Source organism: Schistocerca cancellata, chromosome 2 (genome assembly GCF_023864275.1).
Source record: "Schistocerca cancellata isolate TAMUIC-IGC-003103 chromosome 2, iqSchCanc2.1, whole genome shotgun sequence".
In the NCBI taxonomy this organism is placed as follows: domain Eukaryota; kingdom Metazoa; phylum Arthropoda; class Insecta; order Orthoptera; family Acrididae; genus Schistocerca; species Schistocerca cancellata.
The window spans coordinates 615,242,282-615,260,630 of record NC_064627.1 but is presented as its reverse complement, the minus strand read 5'-3'; the positions used below and the strand labels follow the sequence as shown (position 1 = coordinate 615,260,630).

General features: G+C 40.8%; 1 protein-coding gene across 3 annotated transcripts in view; it reads right to left on the bottom strand.

Annotated features, from left to right (window-relative positions):
* LOC126162280 (uncharacterized) overlaps positions 1-18,349 on the bottom strand; it is a 202,733-nt gene that overhangs the window by 15,170 nt on the left and 169,214 nt on the right. For 2 of the 3 annotated variants that reach the window (XM_049918687.1, XM_049918689.1), the window contains exon 3: positions 10,403-10,831. In XM_049918687.1, coding sequence (XP_049774644.1) covers positions 10,740-10,831 — 92 coding nt within the window. In that variant the 3' untranslated portion in view covers positions 10,403-10,739. Of the gene's footprint in view, positions 1-10,402; positions 10,832-18,349 lie in introns of those variants that run through there. The other variant, XM_049918688.1, reaches the window with a different exon arrangement.

Below are 18,349 nucleotides of genomic sequence, written 5' to 3'. Positions count from 1 at the left end.
AGTATTGAAAACTTTTTTAAAATTATTACAACGTAATTTAGGCAGAGGCTCGAAATAAAGATTCTTTTTCTATTAAAAAGGCCTCTGACAAAGCAATCTCATTGTTCAGCGCATCAAAATGTTCATAAGAATGTGTATCACACCACAGAAACCGTACCAACCATCGTAGGTCACTGAATAGTATGGTGGAACATCAAACCAACATCCACTACACAGCTATGTTTCGAATCCACACCAGGTTGTTCTTCTTTTATTTTAGACTTTTATTCCCTAGTTCTTGTTTCTAAAAAGCAGGACGTGGTTTGGCACTTTACAATAGCCTACTACTTCGTAGTGGGATCCATTAAAGTGTAAGTTTATGTCCACTAACCACGCAGTGTCCAACCATTACTGGTCCTGTCAAGTTCATGTAGAGCATCTCTAGATGCAATACACTAACGAAGAATACGTTAATATAATTTTTTCTCTGTGTCGACCTTGTGTACATTGGAAAGCTGGTAATCTTCGTCGATAACTAACGGACAAAGGTCGTCCAGGGACTAAACATACTCTAGAAACAGATGATGCATTTCTTGAATCCATTCACCAACCACCTGGACAACATACCCTTGTTACTGCAAGGCAGTTCCAGATGTGTCAAAGACTGAAGTGTTACATGACGAACTGCTTTCATATCTGAACACTGTAATTCAACACCCAGCGACCAGAAGACCACTTCGACAAGTGCACTTTTGTGAATGACATTTGCAACAAGTGGAAGACGATTGACATTCTATTAATAGCGTGATATGCACTGTCATTACTGATCGGAATACAGCCTGCATGTCGCCTGTGAATGTGGTTTTCAGGCAGAAACCTATTGGCTATCGTCATGGGAGTATTTCTTTTGGGCCCTTACCTATTGATGGACAAGTTGAATGTGCCCATCTATCGTACAACTTTTTAGAACACACTGCCTGACGAATTTGAAATTTTTCCACTTGGTGTTCGATGACAGGTACGATTTCAGTATAATGATGCACTGCTACACTTTGGAATGAATGTACATAACTACTTAAATGAAAGATTTCCAGGTGAAAGTGCTGGTCAAGCAGATCCTATGTTCTGGGCTCCACATTCACCGGATATTAATCCAGTAGATTTTTACTAGTATGGACACTTACAGGAACACGTTTCTGGGTGTCATAGGGTCGAACGAAGTAAGATTCAGGGAGTGGTGAAGTGTACGTTATTGCGAGATGGTCGCATTGAACGTTGCTCACATGTATACATACTGGCTCTGTGAAGGTAAGTCTGGATGTCAAACGTACTGAATAGAATTATTGTGTGTGTCAAAATTAGCAGTCTAGTGTAGCCTGCCTATTGTGATTCCTGAGCCTTATTAATACAGACGACGTTACTGTATCCGCTATTACTTTGTATTAACTTTATTTGTTTCATGGACGAAACAATGCAGTCGTTTTGCATTTGTAAGAAGTTCCTGTTATGTATTACCGTTTAAACAAAATTAACAGTGACAGCGAGTCCGTCCTGGTAATGAGTGCTCAGCGAGACACAATGTCAATCCCAAGGGCCTGGGTTCGATTCCCGGTTGTGTCGGAGATTTTCCGCTCAGGGACTGGCTGTTGTGTTGTCCTAATCATCATCATTTCATCCCCATCGATGCCCAAGTCACCGAAGTGGCCTCAAATCGAAAGACTTGCACCCGGCGAACGGCATACCCGGCGGGAGGCCCTAGTCACACGACATTTACATTTATTTTAGTGACAGCAAGAAATACACAAGATACCGCATTGTGAAGGTGTAAAATAGATACAGTTTGATGCTTTAACTGTGAAAAAAGAATGTTTCGAGAGTGTGAATATCCATCCCCCACGGTACTGGCTTGTCTCATAGGGCTGGTGGGACAGCTGTGTCACAGTGCAGAGTCCATTGTGCCTGTTCTCGCCCACGCTGCTTGCACTTACAGCGTTGGTAGAGCCCTGTTTTCTAAATCGCATTCCTGTCAGACATATAGGGGCGACTAAGTTTAAGTAGATATACTATTGTCGTGAAGTGTGATGAGGAACTGCATTCCCACAACCAAGTGTGGCTCTTTTTCTTCATTCTGTATGCTTTTTGGTACTCCTGTCAAGTAACAGACCAGTTTTGTAGCCTTATAAGATTTACGTTTAACACTAAGCTAAAATCCAATCGATCCAAACAAACAATTTTCAGTAATCAGTATCGAAGTATAAAACAGTGGTTCCTAATGGAGCATCGAAATTTTATCTCTATTAAAATAAAACTTTCATTAATGAACTTTCAGTTTTACCTGTAAAAGAAGGCTATACTACATAAACGATTGGATTCTCGTGAGGTTGGAGGCATTTTCCCTCATTTGCCGTGGAACTTCACTGAATGGACAGGCAGAATAAGAAACTAATCCAGGGTGCAGTATCAAATACAACCCCATGAACTGCAAGAGGAACATCAATGATAATGACACACATTGTTTACTGATAAAAACCAAACAGATTGTCGTTTTTTAATGTATTCGTGATCTGAATAATTTTCTGTAAAAAAATATTTTTGTTGTCATTTTGTAAATTACGCTGATACTCAGTTTTTATGTGGTGATAAAGAGAAGCACCACCCTGTATTCCACGACAATCATATCACCAAATTCGTATATCAATCAAAGTAATAAAACACCCCTCTGATTCGAAATATAAAATATAACGCATTAACGTGAAGTAAAAGGAAAGGAAAACTATATCAAAAATGAAGCAAGAAAACTACAATCGAAGTGGTCTTGTTTACCTGAAAAAAAATTCCGAGGGAATTACGGTCGTTATAACGCACTGTATCGTGTTAGCACGATTCACGAAGTTTTTCATCTCTGTTAGCGAACGTGTAGGATTCCATTTGCCCTATCAAGGGTAGTTTCTACTCTGTACTTGATGCTTATCAGAAATTATAACATAATAATTTGGTCATTTTTAACTCCTCCAGTTCGCAATTCTTTTATTCTCGTAGCTTGTCGACCTATGCTTACACAGATATATTTGTTTCACAGCGTACTGTTGGGGTCATGAAGAACCAAAGAAATTTACATGGAGTATATTGAAACTGTTTTAATGAACTAACATGAAAACATTCATACATAACTCACATTTCCAATGTCAGAGATGCTACATTCAACATTCGAAAAGAAATATAGACTAGAGTCATATTGACCCCAGTGGCCTTAAGAGGAAACACTACTCTTAAATATTGGTGTGGTGTAAATCTAAAACTGAACAAAAATCCCCAGGATGAAAATGACTTAAAGGTACAAAGTCTGGTTGTTTGAAAATAATAGTTTTGAAAACAAGTGCGATATGTTTCAAATTCCTTATGTGATCATGTTGGCCATACTGGTATTAGAAGGGTTAAAGGTGTATACAGGGTGGTCCATTGATAGTGATCGGGCCAAGTATCTCACGAAATAAGCATCAAACGAAAAAACTACAGAGAACGAAACTCGTCTAGCTTGAAGGGGGAAACCAGATGGCGCTATGGTTGGCCCGCTAGATGGTACTGCCATAGGTCAAACGGATATCAACTGCGTTTTTTTAAAAATCGGAACCCCCCTTTTTTAATAAATAGTCTTGTAATACGTAAAGATATATGGATGTTTTAGTTGGACCACTTTTTTCGCTTTGTGATAGATGGCGCTGTAATAGTCACAAAGGTATATGTAGGTGGAACCACATAACATTCCGCCAGTGCGAACGGTATTTGCTTCGTGATACATTACCCTTGTTAAAATGGACCATTTACCAATTGCGGAAAAGGTCGATATCGTGCTGCTCTATGGCTATTGTAATCAAAATGCCCAATGGGCGTGTGCTATGTATGCTGCCTGGACGACATCATCCAAGGGTCCGGACCGTTGGCCGGATAGTTACGTTATTTAAGAAAACGGGAAGTGTTCAGCCACATGTGAAACGTCAGCCACGACCTGCAACAAATGATGATGCCGAAGTAGGTGTTTTAGCTGCTGTCGCTGCAAATCCGCACATCAGTAGCAGAAAAATTGCGCGAGAATCGGGAATCTCAAAAACGTCGGTGTTGCGTATGGTACATCAACATCGATTGCACCCGTACCATATTTCTATGCACTTCACCGGATCTGACGTCCCAGGATTTCTTTCTGGGGGGAAAGTTGAAGGATATTTGCTATCGTGATCCACCGACAACGCCTGACAACATGCGTCAGCGCATTGTCAATGCATGTGTGAACATTACGGAAGGCGAACTACTCGCTGTTGAGAGGAATATCGTTACACGTATTGCCAAAATGATAAGTTAACAAAGGTTCTTGTATGACATTAGAAGAACCGAAATAAAATGTTCAGTCGTACCTACGTTCTGCTTTTAAATTTAAAAAACCTACCTATTGCCAACGGTTCGTCTAAAATTGAGCCATATGTTTGTGACTATTACAGCGCCATCTCTCACAAAGTGAAAAAATTGGTCCAACTAAAACATTCTTATTTCTTTACGTACTACACGAGTATGTAATAAAAAAATGGGGGTTCCTATTTAAAAAAAACGCAGTTGATATCCGTTTGACCCAATGCAACGCCATCTAGCGGGCCAACCATAGCCAAATCGGGTTTCCTACTTCAGGCTCGACAAGTTTCGTTGTTTGTAGTTTTTAGTTTGACGCTTATTTCGTGAGATATTTGGCTTAAAGCTGTTTGTAACTGAGATTCGTAAGTCAGAGTTTATTAATCGAAAACTCACTGTAACCAATCAAATTAATAGTTATTGTGCAAAATGGTTTCGCATTTGATAAGAAATAATATATTACTGATAAGGATGTGCTGTGCGAGGGCGTGCGAAAAAGGCATGCCCACGAACTTTCTAATGTTTTCCCAATTCCGGCTGCTGTATTCCATGCATGTTACTCGATCGACTTTCGTGTTTCTCTGACACCAGTTGCAAGCAGAGTTCCTTAACTTCACTTACTTCGTGATCTCCAAACCTGGTCTTAAGTTGCTCGTTGTTCTCATCTCTTCTACTTCTATTACTTCCGTCCTTCTTCGATTTACTCTCAAGTCAGCAATTTGCGGTCTTCGACTCTTATTTTTACCTCCTGGCACTTCTACATTTATATATTACCTGTCTTTACGTACAGCTTACCCTTCTTTTTCTCGTAACCTCCAACATCTAGCACCAACTGACATGTCGAACACATCTCCACCTCGGCAGATCTTGTGAAAGTGTTTGGATTTTTCTCTAGTCTTGTTTCCATTATTAACTGCGTCGGAACTGCCCCTCCCACGCTTTTATCTTTCTAAAGCCAAACCGGTCATCATCCAACACATCCACAATTTTCGTTTCCGTTTTTCTATATATTATTTTTGTCAGCAACTTTGATGAGATAAGCTGTTAGCTGATTGTGCGATTATTCTGGCACTTGGCAGCTCTTGCAACCTTCGGAATTGTGTTTGTGTTGTTTCTCTGAAAGTCTGATGATATATAGAAAGTCTAAGACATCCTACACCAACATTGACGGTCATCTTGTGCCCCCAACGATTTTAGAATGTTATCTGTAACTTCTGTCTTATTTGATTTAAGGCCTTAGAAAGATTTTTTAAATTCTGATTCCAATACTGGATTCTCTGTCTGTTCTATATCTTCTCCCGTTTCTCCTACTATCACCTCATTTGACACTTACTCATTTCAGTGTACTCTTTCGACCCATCCGCTTCCACCTCTGCATTTAACAGTTGAATTCCCATAGCACTCGTAATAGTACCACTCCCTCCGACCTCCCTCCGTCCGAACAGGCCTTGCAAGGCCCAACGGTACCGACCGGCCGCGTGTCATCCTCAGCCCACAGGCGTCACTGGATGCGGATATGGAGGGCACGTGGTCAGCACACAGCTCTCCCGGTCGTATGTCAGTTTACGAGACCGGAGCCGCCACTTCTCAATCAAGTAACTCCTCGGATTGTCTCACAAGGGCTGAGTCCACCCTGCTTGCCAGCACCGCTCGACAGACCGATGGTCACCCATCCAAGAACTAGAGCAGCCCGACAGCTAAAATCGCTTTGCAAATCAGACTTCCTATTCACCACTATCATGTTACCCGGTATTTGGCTGTAGCCGGCTGTAGTGGCCGCGCGGTTCTAGGCACTTCAGTACGGAACCACGTGACTGCTACGGTCGCAGGTTCGAATCCTGCCTCAGGCATGGATGAGTGTGATGTCCTTAGGTTAGTTAGGTTTAAGTAGTTCTAAGTTCTAGGGGACTGATGACCTCAAATGTTGAGTCCCATAGTGCTCAGAGCCATTTGAACCAGTTGAACCAATTTGACTGTAACATGGGGGGTTACCAGAACACAAAAATTACAAATTACAAATAGGTAAACAGATACACCGTCTCCTGGAAATACAGTGTCGGCCATTGCAGGACTGGAGCCTTTAACAGCAGAGATTATTGCTTATCACATCTTTCAAGAGAACGAGGTGTACAATCGGATCATGGGTCAGTCCTATTTCACATCAAATATGTCCATTGTTGTTAGGACCAGAAATCCCCGTAAAATAAATAAGTGTGAGTCTGTCGCGGTATGGTTTAAAGTCCAAGGAAATTGTGCAAAAATTAAGGCGACTAGTGATCTTGTCTTTCATTATAGAATCTCAAATAAAGTATCTATCCTTTCCTTATATCACGTGACATTTCCATGCTTCTGTCTGAGCGTTATTATCTAGGGATTAAAGTGGAAATTGTTTCTTTTCCCTGAGTCCTGCTCCAGAGATTCTTAAAATTCACCATTGTGTAGCAGAGCGATTGTCGGAATTGGAAGTTACATTCCAAAAATATATGCAGTTAATACTTCCTCCGGTCCATTACCACTTAGCCTGATATTTGGCTGCCGACTTTGACATCTTCGTTGTTTCTGATATGAACAGCACGCTCTAGAGCATTAAACGTGTTCAGAAATATTGGAAACCCCTCTGCCTGACTCTCAGTGAATTGGTACTCGCCCGAAAATGTCCGTATTCTCCAGAGGGCTGAATCTCTGCCTTTCTGTATGCTTCAAGGTAAAAAAAAAAAACTATTGAAAAATAACTCTCCTGTGCATGAAAAGGGCAGTTCGCACCATTATTATTTGTTTGGTTTTCTGAAGCAGTGGCAACAAACTTAAAGAGAATATGCTTTGGACTTACCGTTTCTCTTCTCTTGTTAGGATCTTAAACATGTTATACCATGGAGGCATGCAGGAATCGGAGTTGTTCCATTGTCTACATTACGTCCATCACAGCAATACACATCAGGAAGTCAGTACGGTGTCGCAACCTGCTATCGAGGTTTAGACCTTTAGCCTGCAGATCACTACTTCGTTTTCACCCGTTTGCAGTGCAGTTCAGTGGGACATAATGTCAATAATCGGTCACCGAGACAAAGCTTAGCAAAAATCTGGTGGCCATGTATTTAAGGTGGTTTTATTGCACAACAACCAGTTCTTTCTAATGAAGATCATAACGTGACATCGAAGATTCCCCAACAGTCCTCGTAACTACATCTCTCAAAATCGCAAAAATGTGTCGGTGACATGACTCATGGTTGTCTAATCGCCACACATAACGCTAGAAGGAAAATTCTGGCTCCTCCTGGCCGAGTTCCAGAATGTAGCTTTTAGCGTTATGACGCGGGTGGACATATTTGATTCATTACAGCGATGCGTTTCCGCCATTTTATACGAATAACCTTTTATTTCTCTACGTTTAACCAACGGCTTTTCTAGAAAAATTTTCTGTGACTCTTATGTTTACTTAATGTTTCTGCACACTTTGTATTGGCTTCGACGACTTTTTCGCACCTAGCACAACGTTTCTGTATTCTTTTGGTGTTCAGACGCGGGTGGGTTCGATAAAAGATCCAAAAACACGCATTGTACTCATGTTAGTTGGACGATAACTGTATACGACGTTTTCCTCTCAGGCTATGCCATTTTTTCCGAATCTCAAGTAAACATCGAGGACTTGATTACGACTATGTTTTTGGATAGCATGCTATTCCATCGATAACGATTAAAATAACAAACGTTTTGCATCAGGTTTACACAAGTGTATTCCAAAACGAAAATGCGCCTCTGATCTAGGGGTGGCGTCTTCTATTAGTAAGCTAAATGTCGTCCGACCTGGGTTCGATACCCGGTATGTGAAAAAAAAGGAAGGAAAACTTTACCAATAACGAAGCGAGAAGAACTACAATGGCAATGGTCTTGCTTACCTGATAAATAAATTGCGGTACAGTTAGGGGCATTGTAATAGACTGTATCGTGTTAGCGCCATTCACGAAGTTTTTCCTCCCTGTTAGCGATGGTGTAGCCTTCCACTTGCTCTGTCAAGCGAAATTACTGCTCTCTTGCGTTCTTCGTCTCTAATTGCTGGTTATCAGAAATTATAAAACATACAACTGATCATTTTTAATTCCCAATTGTTTTTATTTTGTCGTGGCTTGTCGACTTGAGCTCGTTTTACCCAGATATGTTTGTATCACTGCGTACTACTGGGGTCGTGAAGAACCCAAGAAATTTACACGGAGTATATTAATAATATTTTAATGAACTAACATGAAAACATACATTACAGCTGTTCCAACGTAAGTCACATTCCCAATGTCTGGCGTGCTAAATTGAAGATATGAGAAGAAATTGAGATTGGTGTAATATTTACCCCAGTGATTCTCAGTGGAATCACCACTCTTAAATAGTGGTTTGGTGCAAATATAAAACCGAACAAAACTTTACTGGATAATATGACTGCGAGGGACAAAGGCATGAGGTTGCAAAACAATAGGTTTGAAAACAAGTGTGATATGTTTCCAATTGCTTATGGTACATGTAGGGTTATAGATGTATGTGTTTGTTCACTAAATTAATGCTGTTAATAACTGATATTCATAAGTCAGTGTCTGTAAATCGAAAAATCACTTCAATCAATGAAATTAACAGTTACTGTGCAAAATGGTTCCGCACTTGATAAGAAATAATATATTACTGATAAAGAGATGATATGCGAGGGCGCGCTAAAAGGTATGCTTACGGACTTTATATTGTGCTCATTATACCATTTGCCGTATTAAATGCCATGCATATTACTTGGTCGACTTTTACGTTTCTCTGACGCAAGGTGCATTTCTTTGCTGGTGGAGGTCCCCTAAACGCAGCGTGTATAATGGCTGTGTGCAACATAGCTATGTCGGCGAGTGAGAAGGCTCGCTCTGGAATACTTTATAAAGCTGAAAACACGAATTGGAAGAGTTCTTCCAAACATGGAGCACAATTTCTTTTAGCATGAGGATATCTGTAACAGTCGGACACCTTAGATTCAAATCATCGTTCATCCTCCATACCGTCCCGGCTTGACCCCATCCGATTTTCATTTGGTTCCGGAGCTTGAAGAACGCTTTCAGCGATTTTACATTGACAGTGACGAAGCAGTGCAGGCAGAGGTAACGTTGTGGCTCTTTTAACGAAGTCAGGCATTCTACAATGGCGATATCAAGAAACTGGTCTCTCGTTCAGAGAAATTTGTTCGTCGCTATGGTGATAATGATGGTTCAAATGGTTCAAATGGCTCTGAGCACTATGGGAGTTACCATCTATGATCATCAGTCCCCTAGAACTTAGAACTACTTAAACCTAACTAACCTAAGGACAGCACACAACACCCAGCCATCACGAGGCAGAGAAAATCCCTGACCCCGCCGGGAATCGAACCCGGGAACCCGGGCGTGGGAAGCGAGAATGCTACCGCACGACACGAGATGCGGGCTGATAATGATGAGATATAAGTATGTAGACTGGAGAATGAAGATGAAAATTGATAATAAAGTTTATTCTATTTAGAAAGCTTTCAGATTTTTCACATGCATAATTCCTGGCATTAATATTTAGCACACCTTGTGATTTATGTTTCAGTCTAGAAGAGAGAGCGATTGAGACGGTACATGATCATTTTTTTTTTACATCGATGATGCAAACTTGCATCTTAGCATGGTATTTCACAGAACCATTTGCATAATAGCTTGCAATAAAACTGTTTTGCTTTTCGCTTTGAGCCGCCAGACAGAGCTGCCAGAGAAGACACCATGTATTCTGTGCTGCAAGTATTTCACGCTTTATCCAGGAAAGACAAGGACAAGCCACAGTGTCAGTTGTAAGTCTCTGCTGTGTCTACCGGTGTCGTATTTCCAGTCAACGTTTCAGGGCGGGAATTGGGTATTGGCATGGTACGAGATTAGCATGAATGGATGAACAGCGTTTTGTATGATTAATATACAGTCATAATTTGCCAAAAATTATGTGAAGCTGCAGATAAGGAAATGTATTCAACGACAGAATGATAACAGTTGACGACATGAAACTACAGTTTTATTGCGTCAGTATAAAAGTATTACAAGGCCAACAGAAAGATAAAAAAACAGGGAAAACCATGTTTTTAAACACATGTTTTTGGAGTCAGTTTCTCGCCTAAATCTAATGCTGGTGTGATTTATCGCATGTCGTGAAGCAATGAGAAACTATCATGAATCAGGATTAGTCGATTCCTCCAGTTCTTGTTGCTAGAAAAAGTGGTAAGTTCTGTCGCTCTTGGGATTTCTTGCTTTCTCTGAATCTCTGAATATTGTAGATGTCTTCAGTCAGCAGGCCAGCCATCTGGTCTTCACCCAATCGTAGACGAGTCAGTCTCCTCAAGCTGGGACAACGGACTTGCAATAGTCCTTGTTCTTGGGACAGTCTGACAGATTTGTTTTACATAGACTCTTTGGTTTCACCACGTAAACTACAACAAACAGAAGGAAATATGTTTTATTAGAGTCAGAAACTATGAATAGACTTATACACTATTTGAGATTTACTGCTGATAACACTGTGATAGGTTTTCACCTTTTTTACATTTCATGAATTTCATTTTCAGCACTATGAAAAGATTATGTTACGGTCACATAACAGTGAGAATGTGGGAGACCTCTGATAACAGATGCACTACAGAGTGTCGTTTCCACATGTAATGTCGTATTCATTTAGCACCTCCCCAGAACAGGAACAACCTTTTTTTTTGTTCATTCGTTTTGAATAAGCTTTCCTTCAATGACCTGTGAAGTCCCTTGTCCGATCTGGACACTATTTTTACGAAGACATGTTTTAACAGGCGGTGACTGTTGTTGCGAGTACTGTAAAACTGGACCAAGTGTCCTAACTGCTGATAAGTGCCCTGTGTTAGCGATATCATATCCTTACTGGCATTATAGTAGACGGCTCTTTAGCAGATGGACCACGCGAGTAAATCAAGGTTGGTGCATTTCGAGAGAGTTATGATGTTACTGGAACGAAGTTCTTCAAAGTGGGTAATTGCTGCTCATGTGCGCGGCATTCAATAACCCAGATATCTGTCCTGTGACATGACAAATCACCTCAGCGCATCAGTTTCGGATACAGGGAAAGAATTTGGCGAACCCGGCATTTGGGACTTGGGGAGTTTTGAGCGCCGACAGTCCCTTATAACCGTAACGCCTTGCCGAACGTGAACGATCTGATGCGAGAGCGACAGTCTTAGACCGCCCTGAAATGATCCAACGTGAAGCAATGCGAGGCGGATACTTTGTTCTACGCGTTCAGCGCAGCGACGATATTCCCCCGTTCGCACACTCGCCCACCCAGTTCAGTATATTCACTGTGGACGGACGAAAACATTTGATGATAAATTTGTAAGAATTTTTGAAAAAAATTAGTTACTGAACGGATACGTACTTAAAGAGGATGTATTATATTAGACATATGAAATACAGAGGTGTATATGTGTGTGTGCGTGTGTGTGTGTGTGCGTGTGTGTGTTTGTGTGTGTGTGTGTGTGTGTGTGTGTGTGTGTGTGTGTGTTTGTGTGTGTGTGCGTCTTGATCTTAAGACTTCTCATTGTACTTACGTACCTGTAACTGATGGACACAGTCTTACATTTCAAATGTTCTGTGGAGTTTTTGGGCCCCATATTTGATTCAAAGTAATCGTGCTGGCCAAAAATGAGCCTATGCTACTGCCACAAAGTATTTCCCTAGTCTTTCTGTGCTGCAAGTCTAAACTCGATTGCTTCCCTCGGTGGCTCAACCAGTAATGGCAGAGTACGGGTGTGACAGTCTCGGGGTTACCCAGCTGGTTGCTCGCTAGCGCCGCGAGTCATCAGTTGACATAAGTTCTGAGCGTGCCTCAACGACTACAATTGTGCTGCAGGAGACACGTTGTATGTCACACAAGACGGACATCTCGGCTTAACTGCGCGGCTTGCAAGATGGGCCCTAACCATAAATTTGAACAAAGTAAGAATAAGCAGTCTACAGGCGTGGTACGTTCCCAAGAGTCAGATGACAGCTGAGGCGACCTCTGAAAGCTTGTCATACGCGAGACCTTCAGCAGAAAATCGGTATTTTGTCCTGATGGACTGTATCGACCCATCGGTGCTTGAGAAAATAACGTTGTTTTCCGTTTCTCAATCTAGCAATTCTCAAAGTGGGTTGTTCGAGCAGAAGAGATAAAAATACCCAAATAAGAAAGGAGAGGTAGATAGTAATCCCAGTCAAGTGTCTCTGGGAGAATATAACATAAAACAGAAAATTTTTACAGTAATATAAGATTCGTTCGATAATTTGTCAGTATTATGTGTACGTAAAGGTTTTAACAGTTTGGATAGAACACGTAAATCTGTTAATGGACAAAGAAAAATATCCTTCTCGTCGACTCGAAAATAGGTCACCAAGTGCCAAACATGACAAAGTACAGAACTGCGAGAACGTCCACTATAGGTGGATCTGCACTTAAGAAATTGTTCATTCAATTACAAATGTGGTGGCATAGTGAGACACAATGAACATAGGCACAAAGAAATAGCAGAAAGAATGACAATATTGCGAATGTACGCAATGTAATGACGTAAGTTGATAGAGTTCTAGAGTAACATATGCACTGAGTTGGGGGTATGTCTTTCAGTCATAGACTTGTGAAGCAGCAGAGAAGAAGAAGCTGAGTTTTAAGTTGAATAAGAAAAGGAATACAGCCATCCATTCATATTCATGAGTGAGAAATACGCGGAGCTTTCACCTTCTCGCATTGCTCTTAATGAACAGAAGTTATTTTCTCTGTAGCTTCTGACGCGTGCTGTGGGATAGTATTCTTAAAATAAAGGCTGTACCAAGTGGAAGTTTTTGACATCGCCATTAACAGCATAAAGTCCACAACTATAATTTCAGGTATGCACCCATGGACTAGGTGTAGTGTCTTTCATTAATATTCCAAACTTTTCTCGTTCGATGTTCGATCTGCTTAAATTTGGATTAAAAATCTTCAGCAACAGCGGCCGAAGACTTCCAGCGTAAAGTCACCCTCACCTTCCCGAACGGCTTTGTCAAAGAGAGCGGAGGTCCCGACAGGGCTTCAGAACTCTCCCTTTCCCTTAGAGTGCCAAACTGCCCCTACATGGCGGAAGGCTCAGTAGCGTTGAGTGGTATGATGATGCAGGAGACAATGGTAACCACTGCATTAAGAACAGATAATGCGTATCTGCAAGACATGTGGCCTGTAACTGAGAAAGTGACCTCATGACCTCACCATTGGGAAAAGATTCCTAACAAGTATCGCGCTCCGATCTCTGGGAGGGGACTCCGAAATGAGAGGAGACCTTGACAAGTGATTGAAAAACCAAAGAAAGAATAACGTTCCACGAATCTGGACGTGGAATGGCAGAAGATTCAACGTGGTAGGGAAGCTAGAAAATCTGAAAACGGAAATGCTAAGCCGCGTTAATGAACAGTGGGCGTCACTGATGTGAAATTGGAAGAGGACATACGTTTTATGGTCAGATGAGTGTACAGTAATATGAGAAGATGCAGAAAATTGTATTACTGGATTAGAATTTATTATGAATGGGATGGTAGGACAATGAGTGAGTTACTGCGAACATTTCACTGATAGGGTTGCTCTCATCAGATTCGACAGCAAACCAACGCTGATAACAATAGTTTCGATATGCATGCTTCGTCGCAAGCAGATGAAGAGGTAGAGAAAGTATATTAGGATTTAACTGGTAATTCAGTATGTAAAGGTATATGAAAATCTTGTAGTCATGGGGGATTGGAAAGTGGTTGTGCAGGAAGGCGTACAGAATAGGTTTACGGTTAAAAATGAGCTTGGTAGTAGGAACGAGACCGGAGAAAGATTAATATGTTCTGCAATAGGTTTAATAACGTAAAGACTGTACAAGAATCACACAAGGAGGAGTTAAACTTTGAGAAGGCTGCGAGATACAAGAAAATTTCAGTTAAATTAGGTCATGAACTGGCAGATATTTCGAATTCAAATATTGGATTGTAAAGCGTAATAATGACGATGAGGTGGCTAAATTTGAAGAGACAGGTCAGGAAGAATCAGTGCACAAGTAAGTGACATGCAGAAGTAGTAAGGAGTGAAGGGACACCTCTGAAGTTGTTTGAGACTACAGATACAGCCATAATGAATAACTCAGTAGGTAGTGCAGCTGAAGAGTAATGGACGTCTCTGAAAGGGGCAGTCGCAAAATTTGAAGAGAGAAACGTAGGTAAAAGCAAATACTTCCCCTGATCGACGAAAGAAAGAATTAAAAATCCGTTCAGTGAAATTGAGAAATACAAGTCACTTAGGAATGAGCCAAATAGAGTATGCAGGCAAGCTAAGGCAAAATGCCTCCATGAAAAAGGTGAAGAAATCAAAAAAAGTATAGTTTGTCAGAACGATTGACTCAACTTTGACGGAAGGATTGACTCAACCTATAGAAAAGTAATAACAACATTCAGTGAAATAAAAGAAGCGCGGAAACAATACGAGTGCAACAGGAATTCTACTGTTAAATGAAGAGGAGACAGCGGGTAGATGGAAAGAGTATGCAGAGGCCATCTATGAGCAGGACGACTCACGTGATGACGGAACAGGAAAATGAACAGAAGTCGATAGGGAAGGCTTAGGGGATAGAATATTAGAAATTATAATGGCCTTGGAAGACGTAAATCAGATGAGGCAGAAGGGATAGATAAAAATATATCAGAATCTAGTTGATATGTACGAGTATTATAAGGAGACTGGTGATATACCATTAGACTTTCCGAAAAAAAACATCCGAACAGTTTACAAGATTTTTAGAGTCGGCAAGTGCTGCAATTGTCACACAATCAGCATATATGCTCATACACTCAAGTAGCTGAAAGGAATAATATACAGAAGAGTGTAAAAGTAGACTGAAGATATGTTAGATTACGGTCAGTGTGCATTTAGGAAAGGTAAATATGACAGTTCTGAGATTGTGGTTGACAACAGAGGCAAAGTCGAAGAAAAATTAAGACATGTTCGTAGGATTTGTCAACGAGGTAAAAGCGTTCCACATGTTAAACGCTGTAAGATGCTTCAAATCCTGAGAAAGAAAGGGGTAAGCTACAAGGAAATATGGTAATATACAAGTACAAGAACAGTACGAATGGAAGACGAGGAACAAAACTCTGTGATTGAAGAGGATGTAAGAGGAAGGGGTAATCTTTCACCCCATCTGTTCAAGATGCAAAACGGAAATAAAAGGAAGGCTCATGCGTGGGATTAAGATTTATGGTGACAGGATATAAATAATATTACCTGACGACATTGCTATCCTCATTTAAAATGATGAAGAATTACAGGAACTGTTGAATGAAACCAACGGTCTAATGAATGCAGAATACGGATTGACAGTAAGTCGCAGAGAGGCGAAAGTAAAAAAAAAAAGTAGCAGAAAAGAGAACAGTCAGAAACTTAACTAGCTATCACGATCGAGATGGCGTGAAGGAATTTTGCTAATCAACCAGCAAAAAACACATGACGGACTAGAGAACGAGGACATAAGAAGGAGACTAGCGCTGATAAAAGGGCATTCTTGGCCAAAAAACTCCCAGTTTGAGGTGTTAGTTTAGGGAAGAAATTTCTGAGAAAGTACGTTTGGAGCACAGCATTATGTAGCAGTGAGAGCTGGACTGTGAGAAAACCGGAACAGAAGGGAATGTAAGCATTTGTGATGTGGTGCTACTGAAGAATGTTGAAAATTAGGTGGTCTGATAAAGTAAGACATGAGGGGGTTCTCCCCAGAATATGCGAATAAAGGAATGTATGGAATACACTGAAAAGAAAAACAACGGTATGATAGAACATCTGCTAAGACATCAGAGAATAACTCTTATGTTACTGGAGAGAACTGTTGAAGGTAAAAACTGCAGGTGGAGACAAAGTTTGGGATACGTTCAGCAAATAACTGAGGACATAGGTTGAAAGTGCTACTCTGTGATGAAAAGTTGGACAAAGGAGAGAAAATGGTGCTGGACCACAACGAACCAGTCAGAAGACTGACGAGTCAAAAGAAATCCAATTTAGTGCTCCCTGTTCGTGGCTTATTTCTCAATTTTCTGTTCGTCATGAAGTCTCAGCTTGATACTATGTCTAAATGTTTGTAGAGAAACAATTTTATAGAGTATAATTCTTCACATTGTCTTTTTAACTGAACTGAATCATTTTTACTCTAGATTACTGTAGCAAATCAGTTACATAACTGTGCCAGCTTTTTGGTGATAAATGGAGGTGTCTGGAACATGTCAGGGAAGTGAAAGCAAGGTGCCAGGAAGCACATAAAATCATAAAGTGCATTAGAGCCTACAGTTCTCAAGTCCTGCAGCTTTACATTGCATTTCTGTCTTGCATACGACTGCCCTGTATATGGACTAGCAAGGCAGACATACATAAAGTTAGACATTGTCCACAATGAGATAATGAGATCATCATTATGTATCTAAAGAACCAGCTTGATTTCTAACATACGCGACAAGGCTGAGGAACCGTGCTCTCCACAAGTCTGCATTTTCTCATAGCGAGACATGCCGTGTAGATAACGGAAACATTACCATTGGATAAAGGAGTTAATTCACATTTTGATCGTCTGTGCAGAAACTGGCAGCACACAAAAGTATTCGCGGTGCCTGAGTAAGAGAAGGCGTGTTCAATCGGCTCCTTTAAATACAGCTTTATTTGCCTTCTTATAGTGTAGTCTACAGCGTTCACAATTCACCTCTTCTGGGAATGGCATGCTAACTAACAACCGCCAATTTGTGCCCTCTAAAAATACCATCATCGTATTCCTCATCATGTCAGCTTATGCACCGACCGGTAGTCTGTCCGGACGTGATTGGATATCAGCTGTATTCTGCAATCGGATGGCATATACTCATAGAAAGCTCCGGCGTCTGTGTTAGCCTGTTGTTCAGTTACAGACTCTGAGAAGTATATAAACAATGCTTCCGTAGCCTCAATATTGCTCGGGATATTATGCGTGAAAAGAACAAGATAACCAAAATGTTAATAGTTTGGAGAGAGAGTCAAAGATATGTACTGGTGAGCCCCCTCACCTTCATCTGCTCTAGTGGATTCCGATTTTACTAGAGTTTTAGGAATTATTCTCTGTATCGTGTGTCACTATTGCTCTGTAAGATCCCTGTCGAAGTTAACTGACTGTTGTGATGTGGGGTGACCTTCTGTTTATTAGTCGACGGCAATATTATTGTTCCTGGGAGTGAAGGCGCTTCAGTCTGCTTATCGCGAGATTTTATCGTAATATTTCACGAGGACACTATGAACCACTTGACAGTATACGCACAGCTGTGCTGAAATGCGTTTTCCTTTTTCCATCCCTGTACTTGTTTACTGTAAGGTCACCGCCTCTTTCCGGTGGCGGCCGCGGAAAGCCAAGTGCAATAATATCGTGGTTGTGTTGTAACAAATTCACTACATATGTAAACTTCTTCGCTTGATTTGTATACATGTCCATCCTCATATTCATTACACTACGAGCACATCAGGAATGGTAAGACAATGGTACAGCTCAATATGTGTTCATATCTGTTTGCCTACATCTGATACTTGTTAGTTCAATAATATCTGTTCTACGAAGCTTTTACACAAATGATTACTAAGCAAGATTGTTGGTATTCTTATGACTGCTTAGGTCTCTAAATACTCGACACAACTTCGAAGGACACGTACACATGAATTAATTTTTCATTTTAAGTTACTTCTACAGGCGGGTCTATAAGCCATTAGAAGGATATACTTGCGCTTTTTGGCTTACACATAACGTTTACTTTCGTGCTAATCAACGCATTACAGACACAATTTCTGACTTGATGGAAATCTCAACTAGTACTACGACTACGCTATTTTCCACTCCTTCTACCTCGATATTCTGGTCTGACATAATTAACTCGCTTTTACCAAG